This window comes from Nelumbo nucifera, chromosome 3 (assembly GCF_055504915.1).
Source record: "Nelumbo nucifera cultivar China Antique chromosome 3, China Antique-T2T, whole genome shotgun sequence".
Lineage (NCBI taxonomy): Eukaryota > Viridiplantae > Streptophyta > Magnoliopsida > Proteales > Nelumbonaceae > Nelumbo > Nelumbo nucifera.
The window spans coordinates 87,587,772-87,608,221 of NC_142651.1; the positions used below are offsets into that span (position 1 = coordinate 87,587,772).

The 20,450-nt window shown below is 36.8% G+C and overlaps 1 protein-coding gene across 1 annotated transcript; it reads right to left on the reverse strand.

Moving 5' to 3' along the window:
* Positions 1–833: 833 nt before the first annotated feature.
* LOC104613486 (polyadenylate-binding protein-interacting protein 9-like) lies at positions 834–20,151 on the reverse strand. The gene is made up of 10 exons (XM_010281310.3): positions 19,429–20,151; positions 18,980–19,090; positions 18,798–18,842; positions 15,318–15,390; positions 15,114–15,226; positions 14,930–14,989; positions 14,699–14,746; positions 14,540–14,608; positions 1,189–1,250; positions 834–1,102 (listed from the first exon to the last, which is right to left on the reverse strand). Exons 1-10 carry the CDS (start codon positions 19,705–19,707, stop codon positions 1,045–1,047), a joined length of 918 nt encoding a protein of 305 aa, XP_010279612.1. The 5' UTR covers positions 19,708–20,151; the 3' UTR covers positions 834–1,044.
* Between the last annotated feature and the right edge of the window lie 299 nt (positions 20,152–20,450).

Consider the following 20,450-nt stretch of genomic DNA (forward strand, 5'->3'; position numbering starts at 1 on the left):
ATCGTGCACACTATGATGCCCTTTGAATTTGATGTTTCCATATTTCCATTCCCAAGCCTTGTCTTTTGCGCTTATACAAGGCTGGAACCTGGAAGGAGATAAACTAATCTAATACTAGTCTCAGATTCAAAAACAGTTACCGACGGATGCAATGGATCTCCAGCTTACACTCCTTGGGGCTGTAGTGCTGTATCATGTTTAAGTTTTTAAGTCTTTAGGCTCAATTTAGAAGGAGTACAAATACAAATACGTACAGTATAAATACATACAAAATACAAGGTTTTATACTCTACTCATTTGAATTTGTACTCACTGTGCTTTAATTTCTTTTGATGTTACTAAGTTTGCATATAAAACCGTAGTGCAAAAAGCTTAGTCTAAAAGGGATCCGTGTAATATATATACTGGAACTCAGTCCCGCTCTTGTTTGTAGTTTTGGTTCTGTTTATCCAATAAAAAATATTACTACCGATTGGGACTCGATGTCTCGTTCTTTTCATGTTTGAAAACCACTGCACGCATGCAGACATCTATCTGACTACTAATGATTCCAACTTGAGAATGAGTAACTGTGGGACTCACCCTTGGCACGTCTTGAATACAGATCGAAGATCAACTAATCATTCTCATCTTGTCATTACCAGTCAAAAGCAAAAAAATGGAAAGAGTTGAATAGGTACAATGAGTGTTTGTGTCTGTGCAAATTCGGGTGGCACAGCTTAGAAAGATTGTTCTCTCGCTACTAATGCTTTCTTTTACTTGCAATAACTAGATCAAGCACCTTAAAAAGTCAAGACTCAAGAAGAACCGGGAGAGCAAAGCAATATGGAGACTTGGGAAAAAAATCAAGAGCCGATTCTGTTAAAACTTAAAAAAGCTTGAAAGTGAGTCATCATTTTTGGATGCTAGAAATGTTGCCACGAAAAGATGGTTATATACTGAAACCAAAGTTTCACCACCCCTTCAACACAACATACTCTCTCTCTCTCTCTCTCTCAACACACTGATGGTATTGACCCATTTATCTTGGCTGAAGTTTGTCGGTCAGTGCAATGTTGCCCGAGGAACTCTAGGTCTCACTGGTGTTTTTGATGGACTAACCCTACATAATCAACAAGTTCAGTAAGTCAACGGCATAGACAACCACATCCACACAGCTGAAAAGAGACTAGTAGTTAGCCACCTTACCTAATAGGAAGTGATCCCAAAACCAACCCGCTGCAGTTGAGTGCAATAATAGCGCTTTCTGCCTGTGCCATAAAGAGGAAAATCTGTTTGGATGATACCAAAAAAAAATGTCCAATACAGAAACAGAATAATATATTTTCACCCTGGTACCTAGCTAATTAGTTTGATACAACGTTGCTAGATGGGTAGGGAAGATGTATCATTAAAGAATATGAACGAGTGAGATGCTCTAATGGGAAACAAGGATCACCAAGGAAAGTGGTGCTTACTGAAACAGTTACAAAAAAAGCCCAATATACCATACAGAGGGATCAGGGGCTAACCTAGCTTGAATCATCCCAGATTATAAACAAGTTTTAAGTTGATAGAAACATTAGAAGAAAATGTTTTCACACAATAATCAGGTAATTGTATCTGCCTTGCTGAATCACCTGAGTCAGGTAAACCATGGCTGCCTTGCAAACTATGGAAAGGCCATTGCCCAATTGGGTCCCAGCTATCTGGGGTCTTGGTAGAGGTGAACTGGATACAGATCTAATCATACAACCTTTTGCATTTTTTCTGTACCAAGTGTGGCAGCTCTGAGATTCATACCCGCATTCTCACACTTGTCAACCAGAGATTTTATCATTACACCAAGTAATGCCTTGCAAGCTATTTACTTTTCAAATAGAATAAATCCTGGATGGAAGATATGTTTCCTCCAAATACATAGTTCAAGGTATCTTTGAAAACCCAGCTGAGGGTTTTCAGACCAATTAGGCATTCCCATCTAAGGATGAAATTGAACTTGTCAGCCCCATTCCATTTAAAATTGTACTGTTAAAGCCCAACTCACCATTGATTTAAATTGGATGATAAATGAAGTAAAAGGAGTTTCCAAGTTTTCTTCATAATTACCATGGTGGTTAGTGCAGAACTGCTAATTCGATTATATATAGTAGTCCTATTTTTTTAATCTAATCTAATGTTAAAAAACATACTTTTCCTCTTTTTCCACTCCTTATCCTTCCTAAATCAGATCACCCTCATCCAAAACTACATAACTTTCATCTTTGCTTGATTCTCCATTTCCTTTCCATCAAGATGCATTAAAAAATCACTCCTAGATAATTCCATTCAGAACAATTGTTTCACATGACCTTATACCTTAAAGATTTCAGATATATACGCCCATACTTGAAAAACTTAAAGTTTCTTTCCTTCGCATTATTTATTTATTTTTTTCATGCCCTACAATGTAAACTGAAGAAAAGAAGAAGCCATCAAGATATTCTATTTGTCAACTGAAATCTTCTATTATGTATGTACATCAAACATTTAAGGTAAACCCTTTATATACCCATATAGTTGTTTAATTACGGACATAGGAATGCAGTTTTATTCACCTCACCATATGTATTCTTACTGTTCATCAATTGCATATTATATCTGTTTTTACCTGATAGAGATTTGCATGGCCATATATGATCACATTGAAAGCTTCTGCTATCATAGAAGATATGATTTTACTATTCAAGTTTTTGCTGGTTGCCTAAATTTTCACTTGGTTGATTTCTTAAGTACGAATGTGCTCTTAGAGCTTATATAATGACATCTTGTCTGCAGAGAAAATATAGGTGTGCAGTAGGGGTGCTCATGAAAATGAACCGACAATCTGAACCTAAAATCCCAGGGCAACAAAACCAATTGGTTCAGTTTTGGTTCTTCTTTTCAGAGATTCAGTTTTTCAGTTCAGTTTCGGTTAACCTAGGAAAAAAGCTGTGCTAACCAAACCAACCAGTATATTTATAATATATAATATATAGCTTCCCAATTATGTGTGCTCGGTTTATTAGAAGTTGTGAGTACTGAAGATTGGTGTGTTTTTATAATAATTACTAGTTGTTTGGTTTATTTGGTTGTATTTGGATAAATATTGTTGAAATGTTAATCTTTGTTTTGTTGGTGATAAAATATTATTTGGTCGTTTTCTTTAATTTAGGGAAAGAAGAGATTTATCCAAATACAACCAAATTTGGTGATAAAATTATTTGGTCGTTTTCTTTAATTTAGGGATAAATATTATTTGGTCGTTTTCTTTAATTTGGTGATAAAATTTAGGGAAAGAAGAGATTTTTTTTTCTTGTTTGCATGAAAATTACAATAAAAAACTGAAAAACCAATCAACCAAACTCGTTAACTGGTGAATTTGATCTGATTTTGGTTCAGATATTTACCTAACTGAAAGTTTCGGTTCAGTTAGGAGCACCCCTAGTGTAGGGCTGTAATCGGATCGGACTCAGATCAGATGCAGCATGTTAGGTTGAAGGTTTTTTATGTATTGATGGTTCGGCTGATAAGAGTTCTTATTAGCCTGTATTTGAGTTTAAGTTATTATGTACTGGGCCTGTGTTAATGGGCCTAAGCTTGTTTAGTGTTTTAAGTTGTCTGGGTGTCCCATCACTAATCAGGGGCATTCCAGTCTTTTTCTGTAACATTGTACTATACTCTAATATAAATAATAGTACTGTCGAATGGGCTATTCAGTTCGACATTCTCAGCATCTCTTGGTCTCCTTCTCTCTTCTGCTACTTCGGCTACAGTATTTCAGCTTTCATGGTATCAGAGCATTGAGCACCTTCCTGGTTACAGCCGACGCCATCTCCTCTCTCCTGCTGTCTTTCTTCTTCTTTTTTTCATCTTGGTTGCTGCTGTGAAACCCTAGGGTTGCAGGAGAACAACACAAGGTTCGAACCTAGGGTTTCCCTTGGTTGTAGGGTGCAAGGGAAGTAAGACCCAGAAGCTGATGTCCTACTAGACTGTTTCTAGTAGTTAGCAGCAATTCGACTGCTAAGAGAGGTCTGTATAGGACAGACCTAGTTGAGGACTGATTTCAGCAGTTCTAGTATTGGCCGTAAGGAGGGGCACTCTCTTTACAGTTGCAGTACTTGAAGTTCAGGTGGAGTCTGCATAGCACAATAGTGGAGAGCCCTTAGTTTCAGGTCGGTTACCAACCCAGAACACCTCACTTGCTGCTGTAACTGAACTGCTTCAGAACTGTGACAGTCTCGGCAAGTCTGAAACTGTGTTGAGAGCTGTCAGAACCTGCTGTGATCACTTCGGCTAATCAGAACCTGCTTCAGAACTGCTCCAGAACCTGCTGTGATCACTTCGGCTAATCAGAACCTGCCTCAGAACTGGTTCAGAACCTTCAGAACTGCTTCGGCTAGTCTTAATCAGTGTCATCTACATAGAGGCTGCAGTCAAGATGTCTTCAGTATCCGGAGAGGTTTCTTCTAGGGATGACCTATGGCAAGGTCTTCAAATCTGGAAAACCCTAATCTGCACAGCTTACAGATTACAAGTGTGCTACTGGATGAATACAACTTCAGGGAGTGGTCAGTTTCCGCACTGCTGTTTATTACTTCCCGTGATCTCATAGGCTACCTAGAAAGAAGGAACCTGAGGTTGGCAGTACAGAGTATGCTGTGTGGCACAAGGAGAATGCTATAGTTATGTCCTGGTTGCTTGCCTCTATGACTCCTCGGGTTGTCAGGACTGTTCATCACTTTCTTACAACAGCCAAGATTTGGGAAAAGGTGTCTAAGACCTATGGACAGAAGAAAAACAATGCTAGAATCTACAGATTGAATCAAGACATTGCTGCCTTAAGGCAAGGTGATATGACAGTTGCCACATACTTTGCAACTCTGGAAGGTCTTTGGGAAGAACTTGACCATCACTTGATATTAGATTGGGAAAATGCCAGGGACAAGGAGAGACATGATAAGCAGATTGAAGAGAGCAGAGCCTTCAAGTTCTTGGCTGGTTTGGACCCAGTGTATGAGGGTATAAGGTCGCAAATTCTGGGGAGAGATGAATTGCCCAAGTTACACCATGTTTATTATCTGGTGAGGAATGAAGAAGTCAAGAGAAAGGAGATGCAAGTTGACTCTTAGACTCAACCAACTGAACAATTCGGAGAACATTCAGCCCTGGTTTCTACTAAGGGAAACAGACATCCAGACAAGAAGCACCTCAAGTGCACTCATTGTGGTGGTGAGAGACATGTAAAAGAAAAGTGTTGGGTTTTGTATCCTCACCTGAAGCCAGCTGCATTAAGAAAGGACAAGAAACAACAGAAGGGTCATGCGACAAGTGGGAATCTTGTCACTAGCAACAATGGTGACAACTCACAGAATATACCAACAGTGTCTTCTTCTCCTATGGGACAGGTTGTTGATTCCTCTGGAACTTGTGCTTTGGGCTTCACTGCTAGTGAGGTAGAGGTCCTTAGCCGGGCATTAGCCCGTCTAAGGAATAATTCTTTTGTTTCCACCTCTCTTGCCAGATCAGGTACAGTCTCTGCCTTCAGTGCCACTAGCTCTATTGACTCTACTTCTTGGATTATTGATTCCGGTGCAACTGACCACATGACACATATGTCCTCCCTATTCTCTTCATATCATTTGTTGTCTGGTCAGGATAAGATGAGAGTTGCTGACGGGTCTTTCTCCACCATCTCTGGAAAGGGGGTGGTTGACCTAAGCAAGGACCTCTCTCTTAAATCAGTTCTACATGTTCCTAGTACTTCAAATCTTTTGTCTGTTTCAAAACTTACCAAAAATTTGAACTGTAGTATAACTTTTTTTCCTACTCATTGTGTCTTCCAGGACAGATTGACGAGGAGAACGATTGGGAGCAGTCATGAGTATGGAGGCCTCTACTATTTTGATGCAGACATCGGTTTAGCCTTACAAGCATCTGCTGCTAGTAGTCCGGAGAGTGTGGATTCAATAGCTAGGTTGCATCTTTGGCATGCTAAGCTAGGTCATGTGTCTTTCTCTTCATTAGAAATGTTGTTTCCCGAATTATTTAAGGGCATTTCAAGTCAGAGTTTAATCTGTGAAGTATGTCAAATGTCAAAACAATGTAGAACTATTTATCCAATTTCCAGTAATGAAATTTGTGCTCCTTTTGATTTGGTTCATTCTGATGTCTGGGGCCCTTCACCCATTGTTTCTATTGATGGCTTCCGTTACTTTATCAGTTTTATTGACCACTATTCTCGATGTACATGGATCTACCTGTTAAAAGGACGGGATGAAGTACCACGGATAACTATGGCATTTTGCAAGATGATTGAAACGCAGTTTAATAAGAAGATTAAGCAATTCAGGTCAAATAATGCTACTGAATATTTTGAAAAATCCTTGAACTTATTCATGGAAGATGCTGGCATATTACATCAATCATCCTGTGTTAATACCCCTCAGCAGAATGGGGTTGCTAAGCGCAAGAATAGACATCTATTGGAGACAGCTCGAGCCTTACTATTCCAGCACAAAGTCCCCAAGCAATACTGGTCTCAAGCTGTACTTACTGCCTCATATCTGATAAATCAGATGCCATCTAAGGTGTTGGGTATGAAAACCCCTTTCTCTGTTTTGTGTCCCACTCTTCCAGACTTTCCCCTTCCTCCTCGGGTCTTTGGTTGTATATGTTTCATACATGTGAAGGATCCAAAGAAGACCAAGCTGGATCCTAAGGCTACAAAGGGAATATTCTTGGGGTACTCTCCTACACAAAAGGGTTACAAGTGTTATGACCCTGTCTCCAAGAGAAAGTATGTCACCAGAGATGTGGTCTTCTTTGAGTCTCAACCCTATTTTCAGTCTTCTCAGAATCCTCTTCAGGGGGAGACTAGTGGGATGGAAGAGGATTTTCATTTTCCCTCCTTTTTTGTTCCCCTATCTGCCTCGGGTCTTCCATCTTCTTCTTCTACTCCTTGTTGTGGCATTCCGGGTCAACCCAGTGAGGCTCCCACTGTGCCAGTCACCTCTCCTGATCCTGCAGATGTTCCTGAAGGCTCCAGTAGGCAACAGAAAGAGATACTCACATACAACAGAAGAAAAAGGGGCCCTCAACCTCATGATAGCAACCAGTTGGACTCGGATCAATCTGTCTCTACAATCCAGGTAATTCCAACTCACATACTTCTGATTTGGATCTCCCTATTGCTCTCCGTAAGCCTATACGCTCTTGCACCACCCGACACCCCATTGCTGATTTTGTTTCTTACTCACATTTATCTCCTGCCTATCACTCCTTTGTATCTGCTCTTTCCTCTATGCGTGTTCCTTCTAGGTACTCAGAGGCTGTGTCTGATCCAAGGTGAAAATGAGCTATGAATGAAGAGATGAAAGCCCTAATGAAAGCAAGAACTTGGGAATTAGTGGATTTTCCAGAGGGGAAGAGCGCTGTTGGGTGCAAGTGGGTGTTTACTGTAAAGCACAGGGAGGACGGGTCCATTGAAAGGTACAAGGCCAGACTTGTGGCAAAGGGGTTTACTCAAAAAGAAGGGATTGACTACAAAGAAACCTTTGCCCCAGTAGCAAAGCTCAACACAATTCGGGTTCTACTGTCACTAGAAGCAAATTTTTCATGGGAACTTCATCAACTGGATGTGAAGAATGCCTTCCTAAATGGTAACCTTCATGAAGAGGTATTTATGGAACCTCCACCAGGCTATGACTTTGGTAGAAAGGTGTGCAAACTGAGGAAAGCATTATATGGGTTGAAGCAATCTCCCTGTGCATGGCTTGAGAGGCTTTGTGGGGCCATGAAGAAAGTGGGGTACACTCAGAGTGGTGCAGACCATACCTTGTTCATAAGGAGACAGGAAACTTACGGCACTCATTGTTTATGTGGATGATATGGTAATTACCGAGAATGACTTGGATGAGATAAAAAGACTGAAGGAATTTTTAGCTTCGGAATTTGAGATCAAAGACTTGGGCCATTTGAGATACTTTCTTGGGATTGAAGTTGCTAGGTCAAGAGAGGGAATCTACATATGTCAGCGGAAGTATGTTCTTGACCTCCTAGAGGAAACAGGCATGATAGGGTGTAGGCCAGCAGATACTCCAATAGAACAGAATCATGGCCTACAGGAATCAGTAGGGGAGGACTACTGTGATAGAGAGAGATACCAAAAATTGGTAGGGAAGCTGATATACTTATCCCTCACTCGGCCAGATATTGCTTATGCTGTGCATGTTATCAGTCAGTTCATGCACTCTCCAAAGATCCCCCACATGAAAGCAGTTGAAAGGATTCTCAGGTACTTGAAGACTTGCCCAAGAAAGGGAATTCTATTCAGGAAAAACAATAGAATTGAAATTGAAGCTTATACTGATGCAAATTGGGCTGGTTCTGTTGGAGACAGAAAATCAACTCCAGGATATTGTACATTTGTGGGAGGGAACCTGGTCACATGGCGCAGTAAGAAGCAGAATGTAGTTGCTAGATCAAGTGTGGAAGCAGAATATCGAGCTATGGCTCACGGGGTTGCTGAACTCCTATGGCTTAGAACCCTTCTTAATGAGCTTGGTATTAAAGCTGAGGGTCCTCTCAGACTATATTGTGACAACAAGGCTGCCATCAACATTGCAAATAACCCTATGCAACATGACAGGACAAAACATATTGAAATTGATCGACATTTTGTTAGAGAGAGAATAGTCTCAGGAGAACTCTGCATTCCTTACACTCCATCCGAGATGCAAATTGCAGATGTACTGACTAAAGGGTTGGCTGCAGCAAAGTTCATGGACCTTCTTGGCAAGCTAAACATGATTGACATCCATGCTTAGCTTGAGGGGGAGTGTTAGGTTGAAGGTTTTTTATGTATTGATGGTTCGGCTAATAAGAGTTCTTATTAGCCTGTATTTGAGTTTAAGTTATTATGTATTGGGCCTGTGTTAATGGGCCTAAGCTTGTTTAGTGTTTTAAGTTGTCTGGGTGTCCCATCACTAATCAGGGGCATTCTAGTCTTTTTCTATAACATTGTACTATACTCTAATATAAATAATAGTACTGTCGACTAGGCTATTCAGTTCAACATTCTCAGCATCTCTTGGCCTCCTCTCTTCTGCTACTTCGGCTACAGTATTTCAGCTTTCATAGCAAAATCCACATCCGAATTTGATCGGATTTAAAGACTCGGATTCGAATCCAAATCCTAATGGACTCGGTTCGGATTCTGATTTAATCTGACTCAGCTACAAATTTTCTAAAATATCAAAAATATTGAAAAATTTATTTATTTTTTAACCTTTATATATAATAAATTAATATAAATATAACACACTAAATTTATTATATACATAAATTCACATATAATAAATGTTATATTCTAATCAGATTCGAATTTTAATCGAATCGGATGGGGTCAAATCCGATCCGATTATTAATCGGATGTAGATTGTAACATCCAAATCCGATCTGATTAAATATATACATCATCCAAATACGAGATAATCGGATCAGATGTCAGATCGGGTCTCGGATTTTCAGGTACCATTGACAGCCCTACCCTAGTGTGCAAGTGTCATGAATGTTCAATTAAATATTGACAGACTAGAATAGCATTATAACGATCCTAAGCTCCTATAGAGTTCTAAACTGCTATAGTGCACAAGGTATGTGGCCCACAAAATTGGGAATCTATTCAACAATTTAGCTTGACATTACAAATTATGCTGTCATAGATGATAGAGATCTATCATAACCACAAAGATCAAACATCAAAGGAGCACAATGACCAAAAATTGGTCATAGAGAAAACCTACTCAAACAAACAACCATAAAAAAAATAAAATAAAACAAAGTTGTCTTGTAATAAGTTCACGGGAAGGCCTTGAATACTGTCTATACAAAAATTTCACACAGAAACAAGAATGCAAGGTTGTAATTCAAAATGTAAAATATTATTGTAGATCCTGAATTTTGATTTGCCTGGGATTATCAGTAGAATTCACATTGATTTTTAGTTAGCAAGTTATTTTTTTAGCATCCTTTTGCTATAAAAGCCATTTAAGGATTGTGCTTATATCAAATAATTCTATATTTTAATTAGCTATTTGGCACAAGGAGAATAAAATAAAATGGTGTTTGAAAGTTTCCATATAGTTTGGTTACACAAATAATAAGTATGGCAAAAGGATTCACCCAAACAAATACAACGCAGTTCATGATTGGATTGAGAAGCATTTCTGTTCAATACATTTTCATCTGAAATTTTCAAAATGAGACATTGACCAGACTTTATAAGTAAAAGCATATATGAAATACATGAAAATATAAATATAAATGTATTTTACTCTATTAAAAGGGTGTCACTATGGCCGCATGCATAGGCAACCAATTAATTATTGGCACCAGTTAGGAGTGACTTGGTGGCTTTGGTGCAAGTAGAAGGCACAAAAATAGATGAAGGGGAATACCAGAGAAAACATGGCCTGAAGTGGTAAGAAATGATCAAGAAGTTATAATTTGACAGAAAAATATGAATCCTGAAATAGCAGAATGCCAGAACATTTCATGTGGCCAGCCCCAAATAATTGGGATAAAGGCTGAATTGAGTTGGGTCTGCTAATTGAGAGCCTTAAGGAGTCATCTTTTTATAAGTATTTTAAGGAATCTAAATACCTTAGAAATCTTCCGTAGAACTTTTTCAGGACCCAAGGAAAAAATGATTCATAGTCCTCTTTCCAACCTTTACCCATGGCATTAGGTTCATACAACAAACTTAGTCACATGTTCTAAGAAGCCCTTATTTGCAGGTTTTCCTAAAAGTATAAATTTAAGAGTTCTGATAATTATCATTGCTTGGGAAAATTCACTATGAGATGGAGCAAGGGACTATTGACTGAGAGCAGTGGCTATTTGGTTTTTTCCCTAACCAGTAAGCTCCCCTGGTTGATAGGAAACCTCCTTATTCCTCCCATAATCTTGAAATTCCATATTTTCACAAAAATAAAGATTTTCTATGAAAACTTGATACATTTTTTCAAACTTTAAAACATCAAGCATCTCAAATGTTTTTTTTCTGGGAAGTACTCAAAACTAATGTTCTAAAAATCATAATTATATTGTAAATCATAGAGAAAATTCAATCAAATCGAATTGTGTATCATATCATAAATCATAATACTATTTCTACTTTTTACAAACTTGTTAAAAAATTATATATATATTAAAAGGCTATATATATAAATAATTTAATCCTACTCTAATCCATATCTACCATATATGTACCTAAAACAATAGAATTTACCACTTGTACAATAGAAGCCTACGATGATATAGTCAAGTTTGACTTGAAAGTCAAATAATCCACATACAATGGCTCTTTAACCTACACACTCATTTTCTAGTAGCGCTTTAAAACAAATCTCCCTTCACAAAACTAATACAAACAAAAAAATGACAAATTAGTGAACTAATTCTTAATTGAATTTATTTGAATCACAATGAATTGTAGGAATCGTATCTTATAAATCATAAGAGATTTATAAATCAAATCATAAGATTCAAACAAAAGCCATAAGATTTTTGCAGAAAAGGATTCAAGCATAAGATTCAATTAAAACCCTTGAGATTCATGATTCAAATCGTGAATCATATTGTAAATCATAAGATTTTGACGACATTTCTCAAAAATCCAATTTAACACATGTAGGTGGGATAAGGCTTTGATGATGACTCTATATGTAAAGGTCAAAATATGATTTACATCATGAAGTTTTGATATCTTTTTTCCTATTTTGCAATTTCTGATGGTGCAAACCCATCAAGCTTTATTCAAGTCACAATAGAATCTTATACCTTTTTTGGTAAGGGGAAAAAAGAAGAGAAAATACTTGGAGCCATGATGAGAAGTGTCAATCGTCTACTATCCTCTGGTTCACCTGGTTGTGTTTTACTTCTGAATAGAATTATTTGTGCTTATTCTGAATAGAATTATTTGATATTTTTTTTCCTATTTTGCAATTTCTGATGGTGCAAATCCATCAAGCCTTATTCAAGTCACAATAGAATCTTATACCTTTTTTGGTAAGGGAAAAAAAGAAGAGAAAATAATCAAGTCTTGGAGCCATAATGAGAAGTGTCAGTCATCTACTATCCTCTGGTTCACCTGGTTGTGTTTTACTTCTGAATAGAATTATTTGTGCTTTTTCTACTATCCAATCAGCCTTCCTCAAGTTCCTCTCTGCCTCTCTAGTTAATTAGTAACTCTATTCCCTCCTTACCTCCACAATTAACAACACATGAATACCAACACCACCAAGCTCTAGATTGCATTAGTTTCCAACCATAAATGTTATAATACCCCTTCCACCATTTCCATCTAAATATTTATCATCAAGATGGCCCTGGAAAATGAGACATGACAAATGAGAACTTCTTTAAGACCTAAGTGAAACCACAAGGTGCTGTCTGGTGGGGACCACGTCGCACCATCAAAATCATGTGTTCAATGCAGTGGGGCAATGACTGGTTGTTTTGGCCTCTCTAGTCAATGAGATGATTAGTAGATTCTAGCCATTGACTAGTTGGTAAAAAAATATGCCGACTTTTAAGATACTGGTATAATCTTATAAATAAGTTGATATAAACTGCAAGTATGCAATAAAAAAATGATGCAACATTTAGTCTACAGTCTTTGTTTTGCAAACATAAAAGAAGGAAGGCAGTATAGGCTAGGATAAGGAGTTATAGCCTTTGTTTTTCAAAGGAGTGCAACTGCAACATTGATCATTTAATGTGCCCCTTGTTGGTAGCAACTATGTACAACAAACCACTCATTGGAAGAAAATTTAAAGGAACCCCTCCATTGTTTTCTTTTATTTTATGCCTTGCTTCTATTTTGAATACTGTTAGCCAACCATATGCCGTCTCAAATACTTAAAGAAACACCATGCATATAAAAAAAATAAAGCATATATCATGTTATTAAGCAGATACTTGCCTTGGGTTCTGAGCAAGTCATAAAAGTTAAATCCCAATAGCACATTTCATATATGGTTAATGCTTACTTGCAAACGTGCTCTTGCACTAGTTTTATATAATTAAATAAGCACAAACAAATAAAATTTTAAAATAACTTTTTTTGGTATTAAGCCTTAAAAATAACCTTGTGGTTGATAGGTTGACATGTTAAATCAATAAACTAGTCAACCTAGTTAATGTTTAGTTATCCCATGCAACAATGTCATGAATACCAAACCTAGTTATATGTAGTAGGTCTGGGCCACGATTCACTAGTTGACAACTAGTCAATGCTTTGATAACATTGAAAATCATGAAGGAAGCATCCATTGAGGCTACTCTATCCATGGGAACATATGAACCCCTACGGGGACTACTAGCTGCCACTTAATAAAAGAAACAAAAGAGGAGGAAACAGTAGTAGCTGAATGCCTATTGGGGGGGGGGGGGGGGGGGAAAGAGTAGTGGTATATGTCAAATGGCATGAAAAAAACGTTTTAAGCTGGGTTTTTTTCCCTTTATTTGCTATGGAAACTCCATCACTCATCAGGAGAAAAAACATGCCAAGAGGCATGACTTAAACCTTGAATCTACCTAGGAAAATTGAAGGAGCTTTTGAGATTTGAAACAGAAAATTTGTTCTTTTTTTTCAATAGCAGATAGAAACTTTATTCATTATAAATTTATAATGAACCATTCATGCTATTACAGAGGATTTGTTCATTTTCTTTAACTACAAAAGTAACAAGAAAGATGATAATTTTACCAATCAAGGACATGCTTCAAAGCATCTTAGCACATAAGGAACTTAGAGAACTGAAATATTTTAGACTATACAAAAGATACTATAAGTAGTTTTTTCCCTTTTCCTACAGTAGCAATGATCAAGAAGTTTTATTCTTAATGTGAAGAATAAAAAATCAACTCTAAAAGGTTGGACTGTGGGAGAAAAGTAAACATAGCAATATCAATTCTTAATTTAGCATCCCTAGGCTAGTCATTCTAAATCTGCCCTTTCAACTGTTGAGATAGTTTTCCATGGTTATAGAAACATCTTAATGCAAATAAAAGGGCAGATAATAGACCAAACTTGTGCTAAAAGCATGATTAAGAAATCTATCCCTTCTTTACAAATATTAATATTTAATAAATACAAACAAGCAAAACAACAGACAGCACTCTGTCCTCAGTCGTACAAGGATTAATGTAGTCTTTATAAACTTGTCAAAAACTGAACAACTGATGTTAACCAAGAGAAGACTAGACAATAATTACTCAATGGTCAAGACAACCTATTACCAAAACGAAGTTCCTCCAACAAGGGGAAAGAGGGTTATCAAAGCTCACAAATGAGGTATCATCTATGATTAAAAGTTTAAAACTTGGCTAAGGATAGGGAAGAAAATAATGTTAAATACTAACAAATGCCAACCTTGCAGGATTCCATAAGAGAGACTGGGATCCATTGAACATCCTAATATAAAATGAAACACAATACTTGCAAGCTAATCTCTATAATATTGTAAACACTTACCACAGCAAACTCAACAAATGCTATGCGTGTTGAATGCACATTATCTCCCAAAAGCCTCAGGCGAGAAACCTGTAAATGAAAAGTATGGCATCTAAGAAAGAGTTGTTCACAGCTAAAAAGAAAAATACCAATTGTAAGGTATTGGTGTATTATGCTGACCTCACCACAAATTGATTCAAAGAAATTTTTTACATCATTTTGAGAAACCTGACACCATATACAATCAGTTAACCATAAGACTCACTAAACCCAATTAATATATGCAAAAACATGAGACCATAAAGACCAAAGTTGCATGGTCAAGATCTTTAAAATGGAAAATAAGAATGCATACAAAAACCACACAAGACAAATAAAGAAGTCCATTTACATGTAATTATAAGGACCTACCTTCTTGTCAATATTTGTACAATAGACTGTCCTGGCACACATTTCCCGTTCATCTTCTGACTGTAGTCAATCAACGTAATCATTAAAATAATGAAATGAAATACAACAAAAATTATATGACACTATGTTCAAATAAATTTAACATAACTATAACTAGAAATAGCTATAATTTACTCATGCGCACCCTGGGAAGGAATGTAGGATTCACAGGCAAGATGGCAGTTTTTGAAGGTAAAACCCTAACAGGATAGTAACCTAGCATGGTCCCAGCAAGGTTGAGAGCTGCCCTTGCACCTTCTGTCAACAAATTCCATGACATTTAAGATGTGACTCAGCATGTTTAAGCTATAATGAGAAGATAAAACATTGGGCTACATAATAAACTTACGCTCATCAGCAAACTCTACAAATGCAAAACGAAGAACCGAATGGGGATCACCACAAACACGACAATCAACTACCTGCAAAATAAACATTTCAAAAGCTAAAGTCATCCAATTTGTATTATCCTCCAACACAATAACAAAATGTATGATATAGAAAGCAATCAATTCATAGCCTTCATTTTCTATAAAAGGCCATTACCCAATATTGGATCCAGTTTTTTTTTTTTTTTGATGAATGAATATAATTTATTCAATCAGAAATACGAGGCAATACAGTAGACCCAAGAGGAGGCACGAGTTGTTACCTCTTCTACCAAATATTACATCAAACTAAAGCAGAATTGACCAGAATTAACCAGAACTAAAATTACAACGCAGCCCAAAATAAATGTTCCCTTAAGGCCCCTTGCTTAGCTAACCCATCTGCTAAGGCATTTGCTGATCTTCCCACCCAATGAAAGGTAACAGTCATGTTTTTTGTGATCCAGTTGACTTTCCTTGGCATATCTCTATGTTGCCACATAGCTGAGGCTGGTAGTCTTGGGAGGGGTAGACTGGTTACAGTCCTAAACTTTGGCATTTTTTTTTTTTGCACAAAGTGACCACTCTCAGACTCGAACCTGTGTTCTCATGTTTGCCAGCCAGAGATTTTACCATTACACCAAGCAGTGGCCCCTATAGCCTTCATTAAAAATTTTTCCTCTAAATAGAAAAATATGTCCATGAAAAAGTAATAAATAAATAACATTGACAGAATAGAAAGTAATAATCATACTTAACTAAATTTGATAAGAAAATAAATTAAAAAATCAAGAAAGAGAAAGCCAACCAATGTAATGTTAGAGAGCAAAAGCTTCAGCACATATTTCATTAAAAACTCCACAAGAAGGAAGCTTATTGCTGCTTCTCTCAAAGTCATTATTATAGATGGAGAGCTCAAGCAAGATTAGCAGGTTGATCACCAAACAATAGATCCTCAAGAGAACAAACAAACTTCTCCAATGAACTTATGTGTGACAATGTGGAGAAATTAGTTTTTTTGGCAGAAGAGAAATTAGTTAAACGCCTTCTTCATTTGGAACAATATGTTAGGTTGTATTTTCAATAGGGAGAAGTGGAATTTGAAATCTCAAACTTCATGAACCTACCTAGAAAAAGGATCCTCACAAAATGCAAAAGATACATTTTAGCCATCTCTTTACTCAAGACAAATTACAACCAAGGTTTTAAAAGACCAAAGGCAGAGCATAGTTTTCAAGGTGCCAAGGTGAGGCTAGGCGACAAAAGGTGCCTTGTCGCCTAGTCACCTGGATTTTTTAAATAAAAACCACATACCCTAGGGTAGTTCCCTAGGTTCCATATATTTATGAGAAGAAAAAGAAGAAAGAAAAGAAAATTCAAAAAATATAGGGGCTGAACCCCAAAGAAGAAGATGTGGAAGAAGAAATGTGTTGATTAGACAAAATTTTAAGTTCTTCCCTTACTTACTGGTTCAGATTTTGAATTCTTTGAGGGTTCAATACAGCAATTAGCAATGTTTGTGTTGATTAAACCCTAACAAATAAGAAAATAATAAAAAGAAATTAGTTTATAAACACAAAAAATGATTTTTTTTTGTTTAATAGTGTCTATTTTATAATCATAATCTCAAAATAAAAAAACCATATAAAAGTATTTTATAAGACAGTATACAAAACTACTTGGCGACTGGGTGAGGCGAGCCTCCAAGGGCGCCTTGTCTACCTAGGCGTCACCTTGACAAGTATGAGGCAGAGGCAAGGTGATTGGACTTGGAGAAGTGAGATGTAAGCCTTGATGCATTTTAAGGTGTGCCTCGGAAAGAGTAAACAAAGCCCCTAATGATCCTAGACCCAAGAACGCATATATCTATTTATGTAATGCCACCAATGATCCCTATACTGCATATTGTTGTGAAGAAAATGGAAGAAAGGAAAACAAACACTAAAAGAAAGTGAGTTTCCTTAATTTAGTCAACAATGTTGTTTTATGAGTTAGTTAACAAGGTAAATCAAAACAGAAAAGAAGGTTAACATAAAATAGAAAGGTAAGTTTTCTTTTTGATCTCTTTTACTTTCCCTCCTAAATGGTAGAGAAAGCTGAGGAAAACAGCAAGGAATTAGAAGAAAGTCAACTGGCCCCACTTTCTCATAAAAGAAAACTCTTTCTTTTCCATTTTTCTTTTATTTTCCCCCTTTTTCTCCACAACCAAACACAATGTATACATATAGAGGAGGGAAAATTACCAAAAAGGTATGATTTTAATTCCCTATACCAATAAACAAAAGTGTAGTGAACTCTTTGCACTAATTTCCCTTATTTCTAAAGTTATCCCCAGCCCTAAACCTAGTACAGACCCCATTTTCTATTACTTAATATTTTATCAACTAAGAACAAAAAGAAGAATATTTCTTTATATGCTTCCCTTTATGTTATTTGCATGGAACTTAGCTTCCTGGAATCATGTTGTTGGAAATCCAAATGGATAAATGATTAATTAAATAAATATGAAAAATAGAAAATATATCAGAAATATATTTAGGCAATTTGGTTTTGCACAAACAAAAAAAAAAAAAGCCTTCCTCTTTAATGGATCTCTCCTCGACAATAATAACGAATGAAAAAAGATCATTTGATGTCTACAGCCATATTAGAAGTAGCTGGGAAGAAGTTGAATACAAACTACAATGATGACCTAATAGGCAGAAGTTCCAATTGGCAGAACTTTTTTGAAAAGGTTTTAGTTTACATGCCCTGATTGGAAGATAAAGAAACCCAAATGGACACAAATTCCCCAAATAATCTTTATGGAAATTACGTTATGGTTATCACCCTAAGAAGGAAAAGAGAAGCCAGAAAATGAAGCAAATTGATGCCGACTAAACCAGTGGACTACCAAAAGAGTCTGGTGTCAGCCAACCAAGCAAGATGTTATGTTTAATTTTCTAACCCCTTGGTGCACTGAAATAAATATTTACTTATCTTATAGCAAGGCATTTCTTTTCTTTTGCCTTGAAAAGAAATAAGAGACACTTGTAGCAATCATTAGAGCTGATAAAATTAGTAGTGTTAGACATGTAAAGTTTCAAACAAAAGAACCAACAAAACCTTTTTAGCTTTGTGCTAGCGACACTCGGAAAGGCTTTAATAAAGGGGAAAAAGAAAGAAAAAACAATGCATGCGGGACAACAATGAATTTCATTTCCTAATGATATTACAACAAGAGATGCTCCAATTGGACAGATTCTCAAATCTATAGATGGCAAAGAATGTTTATCCCTCATAATAGAAACACAATGGAATCTTTTGCAATTACAAAGTTGGCATTCTTTTCAGTAACAAAGCAGGCATACAAATGAAGGAAATACCAGCATCCAGATTAGAATTGAATTTATCATTTACGAGGAGGAAAATCAGCCGGCAGTTAATATGAAAAATCTAGTATCCAATAAACAACAAATTACCTGTCCGCAATTAAGAAATAACGCTGCAAGTCGCTCTTCAGTAACCTAATGCAACAGATTAAAAAAGTTCCGATGATGTATCTCTAATAGTAGAAAGAAGAGTAAAAGAAAGGGCGGAAAGAACACTTTGATGTTAAACGCAAAGAAGAGAGAAATAAAACTTTCTATAATTATTTACTTACATGTTGATCAATATCGGAAACATATACAGTTCGCCTAATGCTATCTTCTCTCTGAGCTCTAAGAGTTCTCCCATTCAACCTCCTCTTCCCCTGATTAAAGTTATTCTTTTTCTGGCAAGCCCAGAATAAGTAAAAAAGTCAGGGAAAAAAAACAAGGTATACACAAGCATATAGGTCCTTCTGATAAAACCCAACTTTTGCAGAAATCCAATTCGACCTCAATAATTAAGAAAAAAAAAGAGCCAAATGAACTGATCGAATGCTCCAAAAAGGTTTAGAAATAGAAATGGATAAAACCCAAATTCCCAAAAGCCCCATAATTCAACACCATTACTGTACAAAGTAATAACTTAACAAAAAAAGATATTTTTTATATAAATCCACACCTCCATCCCATAAACAAAAATAAGAAAAACCAGAAATATGGGACTAAATCACAGCGGAAGTACCTTCCGGTAATTGGGATTCCCATCACTACCGAACTCCTTAATCGCCTCAGAGAAATTACTCGGCGGCGACTGACGATCGGGAGAGTAAGAAGACGGGAAGAATTCCTTGGCCGACGGGTTCAATTTCGAGAGCAAATCAACGAGCTGCCGCACGTCTCGTTGAAATTCTGACTTGGGATCAGAAGCCGGAGCAGCAGCAGCAACACCAGTAGTCGGAGAACCAAGATGATGGATGAACTGATCATCCGAACCAATTGCATTCTCCGCAACAGCAGCCATCGAAATCAAACCCAAAACAAATAACAGAAATAAAAAAAAAAGAAAATTAAAAACACAACCCAGCCCAAATCTCCCTCTTCCCTATCTAGTGTCTACCCAACCTCTCTATCTCTTAACACGAAATTAGGGTTTTTTATATTGCCTAAGATAACTAAAATGGCAGAGAAATGGATATCTGGATATCTCGCCTTATTTATTCCTTCCTTTCTCGTCTGTATAATCTATAAATAATCTTTCATCCCGGCAGAGCTTAAATAGACAGAGAGAGAAAGAGAGAGTCAAGGAAATGGAACAAAGAAAAATCGAAATTAGGGTTTATTATTTTTCTTTTTTCAGATTTTAATGGCACAAAGACGACTGGTTTTTTGGTCTTGTTCTTCTTCGCAACAAATGGCTTTAGCTTTGGTTTTGGGTTTGGCTTTGGCTTCTCTCTCTCTCTCGAATAAAGAGTTGAAAGTCCACGAGCGTGGCACGTTAAACATAAGAAGAAAGAAAACGTAAGGTGACGTCAGCAGTGGTTGTTACTTCTGTAGCAAGGGATATATAATTCATAACTACTGGAAAGGATTTGTTGGGATTGCGACTTTATTTAGTTATTACTTTATGCCATAAAAAAAAATTAATTAATGAATTCATTCTCTGGACGGCCCATCCATAGCGTAATTCTGAACGACCCACAATCTTTTGCCACATCAGCCCATGATCTGGCCAATTCTGATCATCCATCCTAATGAACTAGTGTA

Coding starts and splice junctions, on each gene's coding strand:
- LOC104613486 (XM_010281310.3), bottom strand. CDS start 19,707: ATGGCTGCTGTTGCGGAGAATGCAATTGGTTCGGATGATCAGTTCATC. Junction 14,747..14,929: donor GTACAAATATTGACAAGAAG/GTAGGTCCTTAT, acceptor ATATGGTGTCAG/GTTTCTCAAAATGATGTAAA. Junction 14,609..14,698: donor TTGAATCAATTTGTGGTGAG/GTCAGCATAATA, acceptor TTTCATTTACAG/GTTTCTCGCCTGAGGCTTTT.